The 18,436-nt window shown below is 48.1% G+C and overlaps 1 protein-coding gene across 5 annotated transcripts in view; it reads left to right on the top strand.

Annotated features, from left to right (window-relative positions):
• The window catches only part of FMNL3 (formin like 3), a 54,567-nt gene that overhangs the window by 19,525 nt on the left and 16,606 nt on the right, over window positions 1–18,436 (top strand). For all 5 annotated transcript variants that reach the window (XM_039241426.1, XM_039241423.1, XM_039241425.1 and 2 more), the window contains exons 2-4: window positions 13,098–13,181; window positions 15,159–15,239; window positions 15,520–15,596. In XM_039241426.1, coding sequence (XP_039097357.1) covers window positions 13,098–13,181; window positions 15,159–15,239; window positions 15,520–15,596 — 242 coding nt within the window. The remainder of the gene's footprint in view (window positions 1–13,097; window positions 13,182–15,158; window positions 15,240–15,519; window positions 15,597–18,436) is intronic.

Raw genomic sequence — 18,436 nt, 5'->3', positions numbered from 1 at the left:
AATTCAGGATGACACCAGGTTTCTAGCTTGTTAGGTTAGTTAGATGGAGGTACCACTGGTTAAGAACACAGGAGAGAAAATAACATAGAAGGAAAAGTGTTGAGGCCACTTTGATACACATGAGGTTGCAGAGCCTATGGAAGTCCAGGTGGAGTGTCTAATGGGCTGTTGGATATTTAAAGCTGAAACTCAAAGGAGAAGTCTAGGATGGAAATAAGTATTTGACAGTCATCTGTGTCTATTGGTCAAGTAAAATTGGTCCTGAAACATTTTCATGCCTTTCTCTGTATCCCAAAGACAGCACAGCCCTTTAAGTGACTGGGAGGGACAACAACTAGCACATATTCACTATCGCAAGGAGAGGACAGACTTGCTAGGAAGAGTGGTTAGTTGAGGGGTAAAAAATAGAGATTTATGGTAGAAATCAGACCTCAGGTTTGTAGACTTCAGATTTAACATGAGGAACTCAGGAGACAATGGGGAAGTGATTTGAGATAAGGTAGAATGCTAAAGTCAGCTTAGCAAAATCTCCAGGTTAGAGGAATTGTCCCAGATCACTCAGTAGGGCACCTTAGTCAGTGATTCATTTGTGTCTCCCCAAATTCTGGTCCCAGCTTTCCTCTGAATCTGATAGGTAGCTGTTGGTGTCTCAGTCTTATTTTTCAAAGGGGAGTGTGTACAACTGCTTTAACCTAGAGAATTAAGAAACATACAAATAGAGGTGTCTGGGTGGCTCAGTTGGTTAAGCGCTGACTTCGGCTCAGGTCATGATCTCCTGGTTTGTGGGTTCAAGCCCTGCATTGGGCTCTGTTCTGACAGCCAGCTCAGAGCCTGGAGGCTGTTTCTGATTCTGTGTTTCCCTCTCTCTCTGACCCTCCCCTGCTCACGCCATCTCTCTCTCTCTCTCTCTCTCTCTCAGAAATAAATAAAACATTTAAAAATATTAAAAAAAAAAAGAGAGAGAGAGAAACCCATATAAATATATATTAACCTATACTGTTCCACCCTGTATGTCTCACTTTTATGTATTTTTAAAAATTTATTTAAGATGTACTTTTTAATGTTTATTTCTTTTTGAGAGAGAGAGATGGACAGAACAGAAGCAGGGGAGGGGCAGAGAGAGAGGGAGACGCAGAATCAGAAGCAGGCTCCAGGCTCTAAGCTGTTAGCACAGAGCCTGATGCAGGTCTCGAACCCAGAAGCCATGATGAGATCATGACCTGACCCAAATTTGGGTGCTCAACCGACTGAGCCACCTTGGTGCCCCTCACTTTTACATATAAAGCACTGTGAAATTGCATTTTGAATGGGTGCTTAGAAGTTCAGCTATGACTCCTGGAGCTGCTCATCCCAGTTACTGTTTACAGAGCTCTTCTCCTGTGCCAGGCACCATGCAGAATCCTTTTCATTTATTCATTCATCCCTTCACTTAATTCTTATAAATAGTAGAGACTATAGTCTACATTTTATAGATGAAGAAACTTAGGTTCAAAGAAATTTAATAACTTTTCCACTGTCTCATAAAAAGTACCAGGATTCAAATCTAGGTCATCCCTGATTCCAAAGCCATGCAGTTATTTGTATCACTCTGAATGTTTGTTTATTTATTTTTTAAATGTTTATGTATACATTTAGAGAAGGGGAAAGGGGCAGAGAGAGAGGGAGAGAGAATCCCAAGCAGGCTCTGTGCTACCAGCATAGAGCCCATTGTGGGGCTTGATCTCATGAACCGTGAGCCAAAATCAAGAGTCAGATGCTTAACTGACTGATCCACCCAGGTGCCCCAATAGCACTCTGAATGTTTTAAATGCCATTCATGTATGAGGGAATTGTCACCATGCGGTGTCCAAGAAGGCAGTTCCCTTGTCTCTTTGCTCTGTGTGGTCTCCTTACTCTGAGACAAAAGTCTTGAACTTTAGGTGTCTGGCGCAGACACCTTGTTTAGCTGGTTTTACCCTAGTCATGCTGGCCAGGGAAGCACTGTTTAATAATTAACCAAAGCCAGTCAGACAAATCCAGGTGGACCTTCCCAAGTTAGAATGGAGATTTATATTTATTTTTTTGGGTGTGTGGTAAAGAGATGGCAAGACATGGTAGAAAAAGTCATGTCCTGGCAAAAGTTATGTTGGAGGCCACGTATCTGGATTTGAATCTGGGTTCTCCCATGTTCTGTGTGATCTCGAGCCAGTTGGTTTCAGATTCTTAATTCTCTCACCAAGTAAACAGGCATAACATTTACCTCCAGTGGTCATTGAGAGCAGTAGGGAAATTGTGTGAGAAAAGTGCCCAGCATATAAGAGATTCTCAGTAACATTTTCCTCCCCATCTGTGGCCCTGAGTGAACATGGCAGTTAGGATGCCAGGCATTGCAAGAAGCAGAGAAGATTCAGGATCTCTTTGGGTCATGGGGTGGGAACTTTCAAAAGGCTTTTGAGAGATGTTGTTTTTTTTTTTGTTTTTAGCTGGACGATCTAATGAGGTGTAAAAAATCTGGGGCACTCAAAAGATTCAGTTGGGGTGTGGGCACTTATGGCACCTCTGTCAAGCTCTGGCCTTAAAGGCATGGGACGATGTTGGGAAGACAGCTTATGGGTCAAGAGCATACTAGGGTCATTATTGTTCCTCTCCACTGAAGCACTGAGGACAGACCCCCATTTGAGAACAGTTGAGAAAGCAAGGAGAGACAGAAGACTTATAGTGCCTCTCCCCAGCTTATAGACTTGTGACAGATGTGTGCTCTTGTTGGGCCTCAGTTTATCCTTCCATAAAGCAGGAGTCATGCCCCTCCCACAAATAGTCTGGAAGTAGGAAGGGATTCATTAAATTTTATGGTTTGGTAATAAGCTCCTGGAATTATAATGAGACTCCTGGAAAGCCTGAGCCAGGTCCCTCACCAGTGTACTGGGTGAGATGGAGTGCTGCCCCCAGCTGGCTTCTGTCCACATGCGTGGCCCACAGTACCTATTAAACTAAAAAGAAGTGCAGGCATTCTTTTCTAGGAAAGCATGTTCAAGGCAAAGTCATGCCCTTATGGAGCTTAACAGTGGTTTGGGAAATAACACAGAATGTGAAAGACGAATAACAATATGAGAGAGAAGTGATTTTTCCACGACATCTTGTAGTTAAAGGATCTAGCACAGTACCTGGCCTAGGGTAGATGTTTATCATTTGCAGTTTCCCCTTTCTTTGTAAATACTTAACAGTTATCACAAAGGAAAACATGTCTTCCAATAGGCACAGTGTGTGATACATAGAGGACACTAGAGTTGTTGAAGGTATGATTGAATATGATTATCAACAGGAGGTGAAGGGCAATAAACCTCGAGGAAGTTCAGAGGAAGGAGTGTGAAATCTCAGTGGTTTGAGGGAGGTTCCATGAGGAAGGTTGATTGTATTGATTCTGAAGGATGCATACAATTTGAAAAGGCATAGAGAAAGGCTAATGTAATTCATTGTTTCATTGTGTGAGGTTACAAGCCCAGGCTTTGGAGTCAGACCTGGGTCCAGATCCCAGCCCACCACATACTTGCTCTGTGAACTTGGGCAAGTTCCACAGCCTTTCCAAGCCTTTGCTAACTCACCTATAAAATGAGAGTAATGCAGGGTGCCCGGGTGGCTCACTTGGTTGAGGGTTGACTCTTGGTTTTGGCTCAGGTCATGATCTCATGGTTCGTGAGCCTCCATCAGGCTCCACGTTGACAGTGTGGAGCCTGCTTGGGATTCTCTCTCTCTACCCCCTCCCTCTGCCCCTTCCCCTCTTGCTCTTGCTCTCAAAATATATATATATTTTTAAGTGGGTAAAATGCTAGTCCCAACTTCATAGGGTTGTTGTGAGACTTAAGTAATATAATTCATATATAGTTCTTACCACAGTTCTGTGAATAAATGTTAGCTTTTGTCATTATTACTATTTTCATTTTAATAGCAGTATCATTATTATCCTATTCATAGCCACCTACTTACCTTAGCTCCTAAGACCCTTTATGTTCTGGCTGTTCCCTGCCTACTGTTAATTTCCTCTATACACTGTCATTTCTTTATGGCAAATCACTTAAGGACTTCTGGACTTTTTTTTTGTGGTGTTTTGTGCTTCCAAGTCATGAAGATGCTGTCTCCTTGCCTAGAAAGAATATCACCATTTTCCTCTTTTGTTGCCTTTGCCTGCCTCTTTCCTGCTTGATGTTTAAGACTAAATCCTATAGGATCTCTTCCAGGAAACCTTCCTTGATTACTCTGTTCAATTAGATGTTGCCTCCCCGGGCTCCCATAGTCTATGTACAGCTCTTTCACAGCAGTGCTCCCTACACCACCCACCCCTGTTTGCTTACCTCTGGATATAAGCTTCCTAAGTGCAGGGATCCTGCCCTATTTGTTTTTATATTCCCAGCTCCTAGCTTAGTGCTTGGCATATAGTTGTTTTCCAGCTAAACGTTGAATAAAAAACCCAAACAAACAAACCAAAAACATAGCTAGCATTATATGTAACATTTACTACCTAGGTTCTGATTTAAATGCTTTACATATATTAACTTATTTAATCATCATAGCAACCTTATTAAGTAGATATTATTTCTACCTCCATTTTATAGATGAGGAATCTGCATCTCATAGAGATTAAATAGTCCTCTCAAGGCCACATAACTAGTAAGTAGTAGAGTCAGGATTCATGCCAGGGCAGTGTGGCTCATCATTCACTGCTTTAACCATGCTCTGAGGTTGTGATATGATATTTATTGGATGTTCAAGAAAAGGTGAGGAGACATTAGCCATAAATCACAGCTCTATGAATATTTTTTAAAGGCATTAGTAAATGTGTGGAGACACTATTGGGGTGGTAGTAGGGAACCTTTCCACTCTCACTTATGAAAGATTTGCTAGAAAAGGTGGGATTTCACCTGTTCTTAATAGAAGGAGAGGCATGGCTGACCATTGGGAATGACCTCTCTAGGGCTGTCATGGAGCAGAACACTTAAATCTAGGAGGAAGAGGAGTATATGTATGGGGAAATTCAAGCTGCCCAATCTTTATAGAGCACCGTCTACAGTGGTAAACAACCTGGCGGTGATCCCTCTGTGGTGATCCCTGTGCTCAGGAGCCTGTGGTCTACCAGGCTGTAAGAAGATGACTCTGATTATAGAGAAGGGCAGGGGAATGGCTCAGATTTATGGCATGAACTAAAGGACAGAGTTGAAATTCAGAACTAGGAGGGGGAGCTTGCTGAGGGAGATGTAGCATATAAATAAAGTGATTTGGGCTACAGTAGATAGGCAGCTTATAGGAGAGAGAGCCCGGAAGTAGAAAGGGCAGTAGTGAGAAGTTGGTTAATCCCCTCCAAAAATTACCAGGGGCCAAAAAAGAACTTGGTGGTAGAAGAGGTAGTAGCAGGATCAATCAGTTACTTATTAAACACCTGCATATGATTCAAAAAAGGAAAAGGCAAGGTGCCTGGGTAGCTCAGTTGGTTAAGCATCAGACTCTTGATGTCAGCTCAGGTCATGATTTCACCATCATGGGATGAGGCCCTGCATTGGGCTTTGCGCTGAGCATGGAGTCTGCTTGGAATTCTGCCTCTCCCTTGCTCACGCTCTCTCTCTCTCAAAATAAATAGGAAGAGAAATATATTAATTCTGGGCTGCCAGTTGCTCAACTGAACATTGGACATTCATTACTAAGGAACACGAGGAGAAGAAGTTGGGGCACAGCAAGCAGGTCTCTGTCATATCGTTCTTCACATATGATTATGCTTTGGAGCTCAGAAGTGGGGCTGATTATTTTAGGCTGGGTGGTCACAGAGCTGATGGATTTTGAGTCAGTAGTAAGAGATTGGATTCAGGAGATTGGGGAAACATCAGTTACAAGCAACCTCAACTATGAGCAAGAGTGGCTGTTCCAGAAGAGGGCAAGGCTGGCCATATATGCTGGAGCCAGTCCAGGCAGAATCTCACCTCTGAATCTCTTTCTTATTTGAAGATGTTAAGAACAGCATGCCAAAGTTCAGGTTTTCTTGTGTGAATGATAAGTGAAAGAAAATTTCTAGATGAAGAAGAGATATAGTTTATCTTATTTTGCTGAGAAGTTGAGAAATTTCATCCATGTCCAGGTTGGAAGAGAGGGAGAGCTAGAAGTAGGGATGCTAGCTGGAAGGTTATCTCAGAATCAGGAATAAACAATAAGGGCCTATCCGATGGTAGTAGTGGGAATGGAAGGGAAGGTATGGATGAGAGGCCCTGGGAGGGATATGCATTGAGTCTCAGTGAGTAACAGGTTTTGGTCTGGGGAAAGAGATGGAAATGCCCTTTGTGGGATGTAAGTAAGTATTGTGTTCTCTGAGAGGTAGTGCTGCCTATTAGGGCTCCCCAGACAGGAGGGCAGAATATCTTGAGGAGAAGGGGGGACCTTGGCTGTCCACAGGAAGAATGTGAAGCTCTGTCTCAAGCCTCCTTAGCTTTGGAAATCCAGCTGCCCCCAGCAGAATAGTTTCCATTCTGCGTAACTGGGGAGTGTGTGGGTCTGGCTAACCGCGAGGAGGGGCTGAGGAGCCAGCACACGGATCAAGTTGCTGTGGCAGTGGCTTTTTAGCTAGGACCTGGGGCTCTGTTGGGAAGAGCTAACAGGAGTTTCTCTATCTGAGCTTGTGTGCTTCTTGACCGAATAGGCCAAGAAGGGGTATCCTCAGCTGGTGTCTGGAGGCCTGGTTATCTGATATCAGGTGTGAGGCCAACAGTGTGGCAGAGGTAGAATTGGGGGTATGCTGGCATTCGGGATGTGGCCACCTTCCTTTGCCTTCGCAAGATCTAATCAAAAGGTCCTCCAGGGTGAAGAAGAGGCCTTGGGGGTATGGTTGTATTTGGAAAAAGCTACCTCTTTGATTGATTCAGGCCTTTTGGGGCCTCTCCTTCCTCTGACTTCCCTGGTGTGAGTTGCAGAGCTCAGCCTGAGACATCTGGTGAAGCCATCTCTTTTTCCTCCAGGCTGCCCAAGCACTTGGCCCATAACTGCTCAGCAAGTCATTTCTGGTTATAGAGTCATCAGTGACCACAGAAGCACGTTCTCCAGACAGGGCTCCGAGCCGGTGAAAGCTGGCTCTCCCCTGGCAGCTCGTCCCCAGAGTGATAGCTCCAAATAAACAAAACCAGAAAGCGACACCTACCCAGTACAGACACTTACGTCAAGGAGCACCCACTTTTCTGATGTCTTGTATCATGAGGTGCCCCCAGCAAATTTCCCCTCAGTGTGATAGGGCAGCTCGGGCCTAGAGGAAGCTGTGTGTGGCTAGAGATGTGTTGCACCTCTGCAGCCTGAGCTCCCTGCAGGGGCTTGCAGCCCCAGGGCAATGAGGAACAGGGGCAAACTGCACAGCTGAGGCAGCACCAGGGCTGGAGGCCTAGAGCGCACCCCTTCCTATCTTCGAATTCTCCCCTGTGCAGGGGGCTGAGTGAAGTGTTCACCCCCACCTCCCCCCAGCCAAGTGTCCTGAATCCGTCTTGTAATTGCCATTTTGCCACAGGACACAGTTCTCCCAAAACCTTTTACAGTTGACTCCAGTTCGTTCCAGGCTGTCTCAAGTGATGTCTCCCCGCACCTGAGTTCTAGAAAGAGGATGGGAGGGAGTGAGGGGAGGAGAGCAGCTTCCCGGTTGACAGCAAAGCCAGGCTCAGTCAGTCTGGTCCATGGGGGCTGCAGTGAGACCTGGCCTCCTATCCGTCTGTTTCCTCTTCTGTACCACTTCTGCCAGTTACGGGACTGGGGAAAAGTGGGGGTGTGTGGAGGCGCTGCTCCGGACCTTCTTCATTTTAGCTATTGGGTCTTTGATCAAACTCTGATTTTGTAGTTTCTTTTTGACAGGATTATAGTTTTGGGGTGGGGAGAGTTAGGAAGAGCTGTCCTGAAAAGATAAACAGTGACGCAGAGGCAGCGGCAGCAGCAACAGCAACAGCGTAGGCAGTGGGCTGGGCCACCGGCTGCCTGCCGTCTGGGCGGGCTGGGTGGAGGGCTCCCGCCCCTGCACACTGGCCAGCTGGCTTGTGTTAAAGCACTGGCTGAAAATAACTCTCATTGTCTGGGAGCTGCTACTGCGGCAGGGCTGGCTGTGGCCGCCAAGGGGGCCGAGGCGGCAGAGCTGGTACCTCCCACCTCCTTGGGCTCTTGCCCTTTGGGAGCAATGCCCAGCTGGCCACAGCTGTTCCTGCTGCCCACCAGTAGAGATACGTGGAGGGCAGGCTGGGCCACTCCTAGAGCTCTGTCCTTTTGGCAGTTGGGGATGGGCCTTTGTGCCTGGTGTTGCTTGCTTTGCTGTTGGCTTGGGCAGAGTTGTTGGTTTGTGAGGGAATGCAGGGCGGGAACACAGGGCGGGAACTCAGTGCTCCAGCTCCTCCTACAGCAGCCTCCTGGGCTCCCAATCCTTGTGCCTCCTCACCACATTCTCTGCCCATCTGTACAATGGGCTGATCTGTGGGTGCCCGAGAGGACTGGTTGGCAGCTGTAGCCAGGGGCTCAGCAGCATGTGGTGCCCAGGACAGTGCTTCATTTAATCTCTGGGGAAGTTCTAGATTCAGCTTCCCAGGCTCCCTACCCACCATGGGCTAAGCATGACGACTGGGGCTACCACACTTGGGAGAAGTATCAGCCATAAGGGACTTGGTGGGGAGGTGGTTCTGAGAGGGAAAACACTAAGAAAACCAACTCACATTCTGTATTTGCTCAGAATAAACAGTCCCTGCCTGCCTTCCCTAAAGCCTCCAGAATCCCCTTTGCAGGAAAATTTCAGACATCCCTCTCCCTGCCTCTCAGAGGAGCTAGGCCAGTGTTCCTAAGATTTATCATGATTGACTGTGACTAACAGAAACAGGAGTTTTTGGTCACTCCTATTTCTGTTTGTTGGGTTTTCCCCAGGCCCGACCCAAGGAGACTGATAGAGTCAGGGGTGAGTCCCGGAGTAGGACCCACACCTTCAAAGGAAACTCCAACCCCACCAGCATTTCCCTTTGCTTGCTATGGGAAGGAAATGAGGAGGGGCTAACGGGCTAGGGGTACAGAGCAGGAAAGGGAAGGGAACCTCTGTGACCAGAGCCCACTCCCTCCTCCTTGGCTTCACTGGGGCTGACAAGGGCGGGGGGTGGGGGCGGAGGGGGAGTCAGGAAGCCTTGCTGGTGGGACTGAGCCCTTGCTCCCACAGAACCCAGGAGGGAGTTAGGCACTGCTCAGGGCTCTATGCCTGACCTCAAACTGGCAGTAAACCAGACCAGCCCTGCTGGAGAAGCATCAAATCCACCCCTTTCTGCTGCTTCCTGTTATAGGTTTTTATTATTAGATTTCTGGCTGGTTCCTCTGATTTAGGAATCAGTCTCAGAGTTGCTTTCAGTGTGAGTTCATCTTCCCCTTCTGCTTCCATCTCTCTGGGGTCTTCCCCTCCCTCCTCAAGGATATTGGTATTTAATTGTCTCCTAGTCTTAGGGATAGGAGGGATGAGGGGGTGAGGGTAGGTATAAAGGATTATTCTCTCCCAAGTGTTGAGAAGCAGTGCTGAAGGAGGGATGGAGATAGAGATACCCAGAAGCAAGAGGGGTCCTTGGGATGTTAGAACATTACACCAGATTCTCAGGAGGAAGAGGAATGAAACTGTTGAACACCCACAGTGTTCCAGACACAAATAGACATAAAACATTTATCATTTAATCCTCCGAAAGCCCCATGAAGTAGTGAGATTATCTCTGTTTTATGGATGAGCTCTGAAGAGCCCAAAGTTGATCTTGGGCTCTCTGACTCCACAATTGGTGCCTCTGTTCCAAGATAGCTGTACCCCCTTTCTGTTCAGCAAGAGTTTCACTGAGGAGTTAGCAAGAACTTAGCCTAGCTTCTGCCTTAAGATAGCCCACAGTCTCTATGGAACCACTGAACAAAACTGTCAAGGAAACACACCTTTGACTGAGACTGGAACATGTCAGGTTTGTTCCTTGGCTGTCCCCAGAACTCAGGAAGTTGTCCTTCCTCAAGACATCAGAGACCTGCTGGACTCACACACGTTATTGATTAGAGGCAGAAGCCCTAATGCCTTTGTCTGGCAAGGAGAGAAACCCGTGGTGGGTGGCTCCTACCCAGTAGCCAGGGACGGGGACGGAGTTCTTGTGGGAGTGCCGGAGGCTGAGGGAATTCCCCCACCCACTTCCTTCCACATTGCACTTGGGCCCCACAGAAGCAGAGAAACTGGCATCACTGTCTAGAAAGTGCCACAGAAAGCTGTAGACTGGAGGTTGTGGGCCTGTGGTCAGAGCTGATTTATGCTTCTGCCACCAGTGTCCATACTCCAGAGGGCCATCTCTCCTGGGCGTTAAGGTTTGACCAGGTCCCTGATGTGCCTCTTCCGGGCTCTTAGGCTAGGGGTCCCAAAGCGGGTGACTTATTTCCATCTCCAAAGCCCTGGGGGCACCAGACATTTCCTCCCCAGTTCACCTGGGGAGGTGGGGAAGCGTGAGGCCGCAACAGCTGACAGTGGGTGGCTGAGGAAGTTGGTGTAGACAGGATGTGATGTCTCCCACAGTAGTGACAACCACCCCCCACCCCGCCCCGCCCCACCACCATCTTCTCCGCCAGTCACTTTCTTCCAGGGGAGACAAATATTTTCTATTTCCATGGCATAGACTTGGGAGAAACAGGGAGAAGACAATGAAGTGCTCAAGATGTGCACAGAGCCAGAACCAGGCCTGAGGTCTGTTTCTGCTCTGGTTTCACTTAGGCTTAGCTACCAGCAGCCTGGCTATGGTTAAGGGGAGACATTGCTCTGAGCTCACCTTCAGGCTTTGTGTCCCTGTTTTCTTGTGGCCTCTTGTCCCTGTCCCCCTCTCACACAGACATGCTGATATTGGCCCTTAGCCTAGTAGTTGCAGAGAGAACATTCAGGATTGTATTTGCCCAGTCAGCCATCCCTACTGCATCAGCAGTAGGGGGATTTGATTAGCCCTTCTTTCCTATAGGAGTTCAGGCAGACTCACAGGGCAGCAGAAACCTTGAGGAAGGGTGTGATGGGCGATCCTCTTCGCCTTCTTTTCTTCTCTCCCCTGCCTCATTTGCACTAACCACTGAGCAAAAATCCCAGCCATACTCCTTTTTCAAACTGTAGTGGATCTGGGCCCATTACTCAGAACCAGGATGTCTTAACCTTAGGTTTACTATCCACTTACTTTCCACTCGGTGCCTATCATGGTATTAGACATTATCAGGGGTTGGAGACCATATGAAGAGACACAGTCCATTCTGGTTAGGAGAGTGTATAACTAGTTTAATAGTATGTGTGTAGGTAAATGTGTAATAGAATAGGTCTAACAGAAATAAATGATATTTAAGGTTTTTCTTTCAGTTTCTTAGAAAATGGAGGGCCAACTCCCAGGATACTCCCACGTCTTCTGGATTAATGGAGGGCCTGTGTGACTCCTCAGGATCATGGGTGCACACATTTTGTGTCTCGGGGAATGAGCATGTCAGGAAGTAGGCAGATGTACACCCAGTGGTCACACTTGGATGACCAGGGAGTTAGAGCTGAACTTGGAGCAGTAAGTAAGGGAGAGAAAGATGAGAGGAAGGCCTTCCAGGTGGCCTGCAGCGTGCTGGGGGAAAAGGCCGGATTTGTGGGAAGTCACATGGGTTAGGTAAGAGATATTTGATTCAGGAGTATGGGGTGGGGGGGCAGTTGCAATGATCTGCCTTTAGAGGTAAGGGCTGTGACCTCCAAAAAAGGCAGCCACACTGGTTAGAAGAGAAGCTTGGCTGGATGGGGGTAAAAGAGGGGAAAGTAGGGATGTTGGCTTGGGTGGGACTAAACCATGGATGCCTTGGGTTTCCCTCACTCCGTACACTTTTCTTTATTCATTCAGCAAACAGTAGTGAGTAAAATAAAATGACTCCTGGTCTGTCCTTCCATATTCTAGTTTAGAGTGTCTTTCAGTAAGGAAGTGGGACATTTTATTGTGTCTTGATTAATTGAGAGGTATGTCATAAGTAATTTGCTACTAATAATTAAAGTATTGAAATTTTGTAAATTATTTCCTTAAAAAATGAGCAGTTATCTTCATGCTAAGGTCCTTCTCATGCACTTGGATCCTGGTATGGAGAAAAGGAGTAGACTTGTAGCATCTATGTAGGCTATGGCTGGTTCAGGATTCACCCATGGTTGTGCACCATGCAGGAAGGCCACCCTTCCCTTAGGCTGAGAGGGAAAAGCAGATTGAAAGTTGCTGCTTTAGGGCTGCCTGAGTGGCTCCATCAGTTGAGCATCTGACTCCTGATTTCAGCTCAGGTCATGATTTCACGGTTCGTGAGTTTGAGCCCTATGTCGTGCTCTGCACTTACAGTGTGGAGTCTACTTGAGATTTTCTCTCTCTGCCCCTCCACCATTTGTGTTCTCTCTTTGAAAATAAATAAATAAACATTTAAAGAAAAAGAAATGTGTTACTTTAGACAGGTGGCTTTCAAACTTTTTTGCCTTGTTCCATGTTAAAAAACACATGTTATGGCATGACTTATGTGTGTGCATATGTATTTGAATATACTTAAAATATGAAAGAAACAGGGGCGCCTGGGTGGCTTAGTCGGTTAAGCATCCGACTTTCGCTTAGGTCGTGATCTCGCGGTTCGTGGGTTCGAGCCCCGCGTCGGGCTCTGTGCTGACTGCCAGCTCAGAGCCTGGAGCCTGTTTCAGAGTCTGTGTCTCCCTCTCTCTCTGACCCTCCCCTGCTCACGCTGTCTCTTTCTCTCTCTCCTAGAAATAAATAAAAATATTAAAAAAAAATATGAAAGAAACAAAAGTTTCATGAAACACTGCAGTGATCTGGTATCTTCTAGCCTATTCTATTTTAATCTGTGTGTTTTCATTTAAAATAAAGTTAATCTCGGCCCAGTCAATTGGAAAACATTGCTCAATCAAACTGAACTAAATATGAAGGGGAGGCAGAAGAACTGTCCTGCCTCTCTGAGCCTTCCTTATCTGCCACAGAGTGTCAGGGTGAAGCCTGGGGGTCCAGGAGGGAAAAGGTATGCGTGCTCTAGCCTTTCTCTCCTCTGGGTGCAGGGAGCTTTCAGCCCGTTGACTCAGGTTCTCTCCTCAGAGCTCCATGAACCTGCCTCCTGACAAGGCCCGGCTCCTGCGGCAGTATGACAATGAGAAGAAGTGGGATCTGATCTGTGACCAGGTATGGGGTTTGGGGCAAGTCCAGAAGCAGGGGTTGTGTCCTGGGCCAGACAAGGCAGCAGGACCAAGGCACTGACTGCAGCCTTGGGGTCCCTCGAGAAACCCTGGCCTGGGCTTCGCCACGGTTTATGTTTGCTCCCTGTTCCAAGAGGACGCTCCCAACAGAGCCAGGGCTAGTAGGCCAAGTTCCTCTCTAACTCCTGCAAAGAACTGTCTTGATTTCTTCCTGAGGGACAGTAGCCCAAAGGAAGTTTGTGTAAGTCTGGCTGTCTGTCTGTCTGAAGAGGAGTTGGGTAGTTTTCCCAGCAGAGCCTGTTTTTCTGCCTTTCCTCAGGGTGAGGTCGCTGCCTGGCAGGGTAGTCCAAAGGACCGTTTCTTTTTCCCTCTGCCCGAGACCTGCCACATAGCACTTTTCTGATTATTTACAGACCTCTGGGAATGAGCAGACCCCTCTTCCTAGTCTTCTGTTCCCAAATCTCAGAACATGAGGCTAGAAAGCTCCCCTACATGAATAGTGTTTTGAGCTGGAAGAGAACATAGAGATTACTTATTCTCAGAACCAAGAACCAACACCCATGGCCTGGTTCTTTCCCTTGCACACATTTGGAAATCACAGGTCATGACTTTCTGAACTCAGATGGTCCAGTCTATACAGCCAGGATAGTCCACTTTTACTTCCTTACCTCCTGGGGTATAGAAGCATCTGGCACAGAGTGTAGACAATGTGCTTACCCAGCACTTCGTCTTCAGCTTTGTCACAAATTTTTTTTTTTTCAAACACTGAGCAGAATCATAATAGCTAACGTTTATTAAGTACTTACAGCAGACCAAGGACTTCATATATACTGAAATATCTCATTTAGTCCTCACAAAAATGCTCGAGGAAGGTACTGTTATGTTTTATGGATGAGGAACCCAAGGCTCAGTACCTTGCTTGTCACTTGGAGCCAACTCTGTCTGTGCTATTATTATGCTCCACAGTCCCCCAAATCATGCTGCTTGACCTAAGGTAGAATTATGCTTCAGAGTTCCCAGCCTAGGTCCCCTCCTCTCCAGGGATGGCCTGTTTCCATGTGTTCTGCATTAAGTGGAACTGGTGAGCATGGTGAGTCTGTCTGCTTGGGGCTTGCACAACAGTAGTTGGTTGGTACTGAGTTTCTTTAATTGATAATCCTTCAGTCTTTTTTAGGTCACATAATTTCAGCATTTCTCAAATTTTTCTTTGTTCTTTCATTTTGTGTTTAGGTTCTATTTCCTAACATTATATCATTCTCCTGAACCCTCTGCAGCTCCTCTACCCCCCAACTCTTCAGATATTAGCTGTGAAGGCCCTAACAGGACCAAAATGCTTAAGAGTTTTCCTTGAGTTTTCTCTTGGGTCAGATATGGGGGTTGGGCTAAAATGGAGAGGGTATGGTTCTGTGCCCTGTGTGGAGGGGAGTGAGGGATGACCTCACCAAAAGCAGGCTTCAGCAGTTGGGGTTGCCTGAATTGTCATGGTCTGGGGCCTGGGCAAGGAGCAGAAAGTGTGTTTGCAGCCCTGAATGTGTTAGTCCTGTGAAGCCTGTCTGGTCCCAAGTCTGGGTTTTGGGGCTGGCTCCTCTCTTCATGGCCCTCCTAATCCCAGCCCATCAGTTAGCTAGGCAGTGGGCAACATTTCTCAATTGTATCTCTCTTTTGGGTGCTGTTCTCAGCTCTGTAATCCCCACATCTTATCAAGCAGCAGGCTCTTAAAATAATTTTCGGCATAGAAAAATATTTTAGGCTCGGAGATCACTAATTGGAGAAAGGGAAGATGGCAATAGATGGGAAGCACCTGAAGATAAGGAAGAGAACCTATGGTTTGAGTGATTTTAAGGGCCAGGTGACAACTTTAGGAGACTAGTCCCCTCACACTGGACACTGTGAGTGTTCGATTTCCTCAGCACTCTACTCAGAACTCTGGACATCTGTGCGCACACATGTGTTTCCCTCACAGGAACGGTTCCAGGTGAAGAATCCTCCCCATACCTACATCCAGAAACTCCAGAGCTTCTTGGACCCCAGTGTAACTCGGAAGGTGAAGTGTGAGGCAGGGAGGCCCTCCCTTGCTGTCCCTTATAGTTCTATGGGGTTTTGGGCACAAACCTTTTGACTTGGGGTGGGATATTTGCTTCTGAGCAATGGGCGTTGGGTTGCTGGATTTGGAGGCCATGGGTCCGGAGTGGCTGGCTAATAGCAGAGGGAAGGCTTATAACTGCTCTCTTGTATCCCTTCCTTTTCCTTTTCTGCCCCTTTTGTTTGTTCTGTAAAGTTGGATTGGGGGCCTCCAATAGTGACAGGAAATTCCATGTTTACAGAAGTTCAGGAGGAGAGTGCAGGAGTCAACCAAAGTACTGAGGGAGCTGGAGATCTCACTTCGTACCAACCACATTGGGTGAGTCCGAATCGGCCATCAGGATCTGGCGTCTTCTGAGGATGATTTGCCTGTTTACCTCCCTACCATGATGCACAATTGCCCTCGAATAGCATTGGTTCACCAGAGCTTCAGACTGTTCTTTTTCTGGTTTTTCTCCCTTTCAGCTCTGCCAGCCTCTGACTGGATGCTGCTGGCAAGCGTGGGGCCTCTCCTGGGGTCTTTAGCCTGTGACTTTGAGTAGAAGACATTCCCAAAGATGCTGAGACTAGAGTCTGCCTGTGGCCTGGGGCTGGGCCAAGGGAGGCCCAGAGAATGCTAGGAATGGGGGAGCATATTACATCGGGTAGCTGAGACCTTGTTCCTGGACTGTTTGGTGCCCAGAAGATTATTTTCTTGATTACAAGACAATCTTAGTTCATAAGCAAAAGAAGCTTCCTAGAGCACCAAGAAAGAAGATCTAAGGCAGTGGGGGCCAGGAATTGAATGTCTTCTGTATCTATAGAGCCTGGTATTGCCAACCTATTGATGGGGCCCCTGGGAACTTGTATGAGTCTTGTTTTCTAGTCTCTGAGTGGGGAACCAGAACTTGCTCAACAGGCAGGCTAATGCATGAGATACAATGAAAGATGGCAGTGGTCTCGGTTTTATAAAACCATAACCAGTCAGAGTATATGTAGTGAAAGTGAGAGAGAGAGAGAGAATGAGAGGGAGTGTGTGTGTGTGTGCGCGCGCGCACACACACATACACACACAAAGGATAGTGAGGGATACCCGATGTTGAGGTGCAGGAAGGGCTACAGTCCTGACCGAAGGGCCTGGCACAACTGTTGGGAGCTTGCATGAGTGAGAAGTTGAGCCTGGGGCAGGGGGTGGGGGAGGCTGGGCAGGTGCCATCTCCAGGGTCCTGGGCTTCCTGAGAGCAGAGGTGGAACGAGCCAGATGACATCATCTGTATTTCCCCTCCTGTCTGCAGCAGCCACCCACTTGTTCACCCCAGGCCAAGTGTGCCTGGGGCTCTTATAGAGGCTACCTGTTTGTAGCCAGCTGCTGCAGCCATCACAGGGAAAATGGCAGAGGAGAGAACAGGAAAGGGATAGTTACTGGCCTTGGGAACTGTGCCTGGTAGCCAGAATTGGCTCCTACACCTCATTCACAAACTGAAATGAAAGCTGACATGCTAGGAAACTAAGCCTCCAGCTTTATCTGGTGAATCCTCACAGAGGAAAAGAGTGGCAGGGCCTCATCAGCTACCCTGTGTGTGCAGACACGAGTGAAACAGATGGCAGCTCTGAACGCCACCTACCGCCCAGCACCCTACCACAGGGCCTTCTCCTCCCCTCCCCTCCCCTCCCTCTCAGGCCCGTCTTTCTTTCTGAGTAAGTCTTGCTGCATGAGGATGGGGGCCTGTTCTTCTCAGGAAAGGGCCACAGAGCAGTGTGCGACACTCCCTTCTGCTCACTCCTTCTACCTGGTGTCTGCCTCTCTGGCCACTGGCCAGAGGCTGCGGCCAGAGCAGCATGGTTCCCAGGCCTGGGGCCTCTTGGCAGTTGGCACACAAGTCAGAGGTCTGGACCTGGCCCTTGGTTCCCAGGGAACAGCATAGTGTCTGGCATTTTAGGAGCTCCTGTCATCCGAACTGTGGTAGTCATGTGGGGAGGGCCAGGATCCTTCCCGGATTTCTGGGCAGGAAGAGTTTGTCAGGCTCGGGTGTGTGTGCTCCAGGGCAGTAGGAGCCCAGGGCAAGGAGGGGAGGGGAAGATCCTGCTTCTGTCATAGCCTGATCAGCCCTAGGGCCTGCTGAAGCTGGGTGTGCAGGGGCAGCCCAATGTGAACTCCGGGCCCTGGAGCGGGGCAGGCTGGGAAGTGGGATTCCAGAGCCTCACCAGCTCCTCCTCTCTCTGGTTTGTATTGGTTTCTCTCCCTTGCCGAAGTGCCCTTTAACCTCTCCTCAAAGTGTCAAGATCCCGAAAATAGCAGTGTAGACTCAGACAGGAAATGAGAAGGGGGCGGGGAGCTGGAGAGCAGACAGACAGGAAACTGGAGGCCTGTTGGCCCCCAGAGAGGAAGCTAACTTCAGGCAGCTCCGGTGTCAGTCAGCCTCAGCTGAGCCTGGTGCTCAGGCTCAGCCTCTCACTGTTAACCCAGGGTGTGGCCAGCAAACATGGCGCCGGTGTTCCAGCTGTGGGGGACAAGTGGCCTTGCCGGGCTGTGGGGTGCAGCTGGCCTGTAAAGGCCCCCAGACATCCAAGGGAACAGAATACTCAGGAGAGTCAGGGTTTTGTCTTGAGAGTTTTATATCTCTCTCTGCTGTGGAATGAACCTGTCCTGTAACAGTCTTCCTGGGATCAGATGGGCTCTTGAATTTCCTTCCAGGGATATTTCAGGCAAGAGGCCTCAAGGCAGAAGGGTGGAAGTGCCCTGATCCCTTGCCTTCAAGGTCTTTGTTGCCCATGGTCCTGCCTCTCTGGCTGAAGGGCCCCGAGTCCTCAGTCTGGCTCTGAGTGGTCATAGCCATTCTGGAGTTACTTGAGCCCCTGACTGTTCCCCCATCCTTTTCCTCTTCTGCCAATCTCACCCTGGCTAAACACAGAATTCCCACATACTCCTCTTTGCTCACTATGTCCCAAAATATCTTTTCTTGAACTTGGTGGAAGGGACCATCATGTCTCTGTTCCAGATTTCTCTTTGACCCCTCTGGCCTGTCTTTTGACTGTGAATTCAGTCAAATTGGGGACCTGCTAGACCTTGTTAGGCGTAGCTCTGCGCAACGGCATATGGCAAATGCTCTTGATAAACCTCCCCATCTCCCCATAATTCTGCCAATAAACATCAAGCAGGGACAGTGCACCCAGTGTTGT

This window comes from Hyaena hyaena, unplaced genomic scaffold (genome assembly GCF_003009895.1).
Source record: "Hyaena hyaena isolate Hyena2069 unplaced genomic scaffold, ASM300989v1 scaffold_192, whole genome shotgun sequence".
Classification (NCBI taxonomy): Eukaryota; Metazoa; Chordata; class Mammalia; order Carnivora; family Hyaenidae; genus Hyaena; species Hyaena hyaena.
The sequence above is the reverse complement of the archived record's forward strand: the minus strand, read 5'-3'. Positions and strand labels throughout refer to the sequence as shown.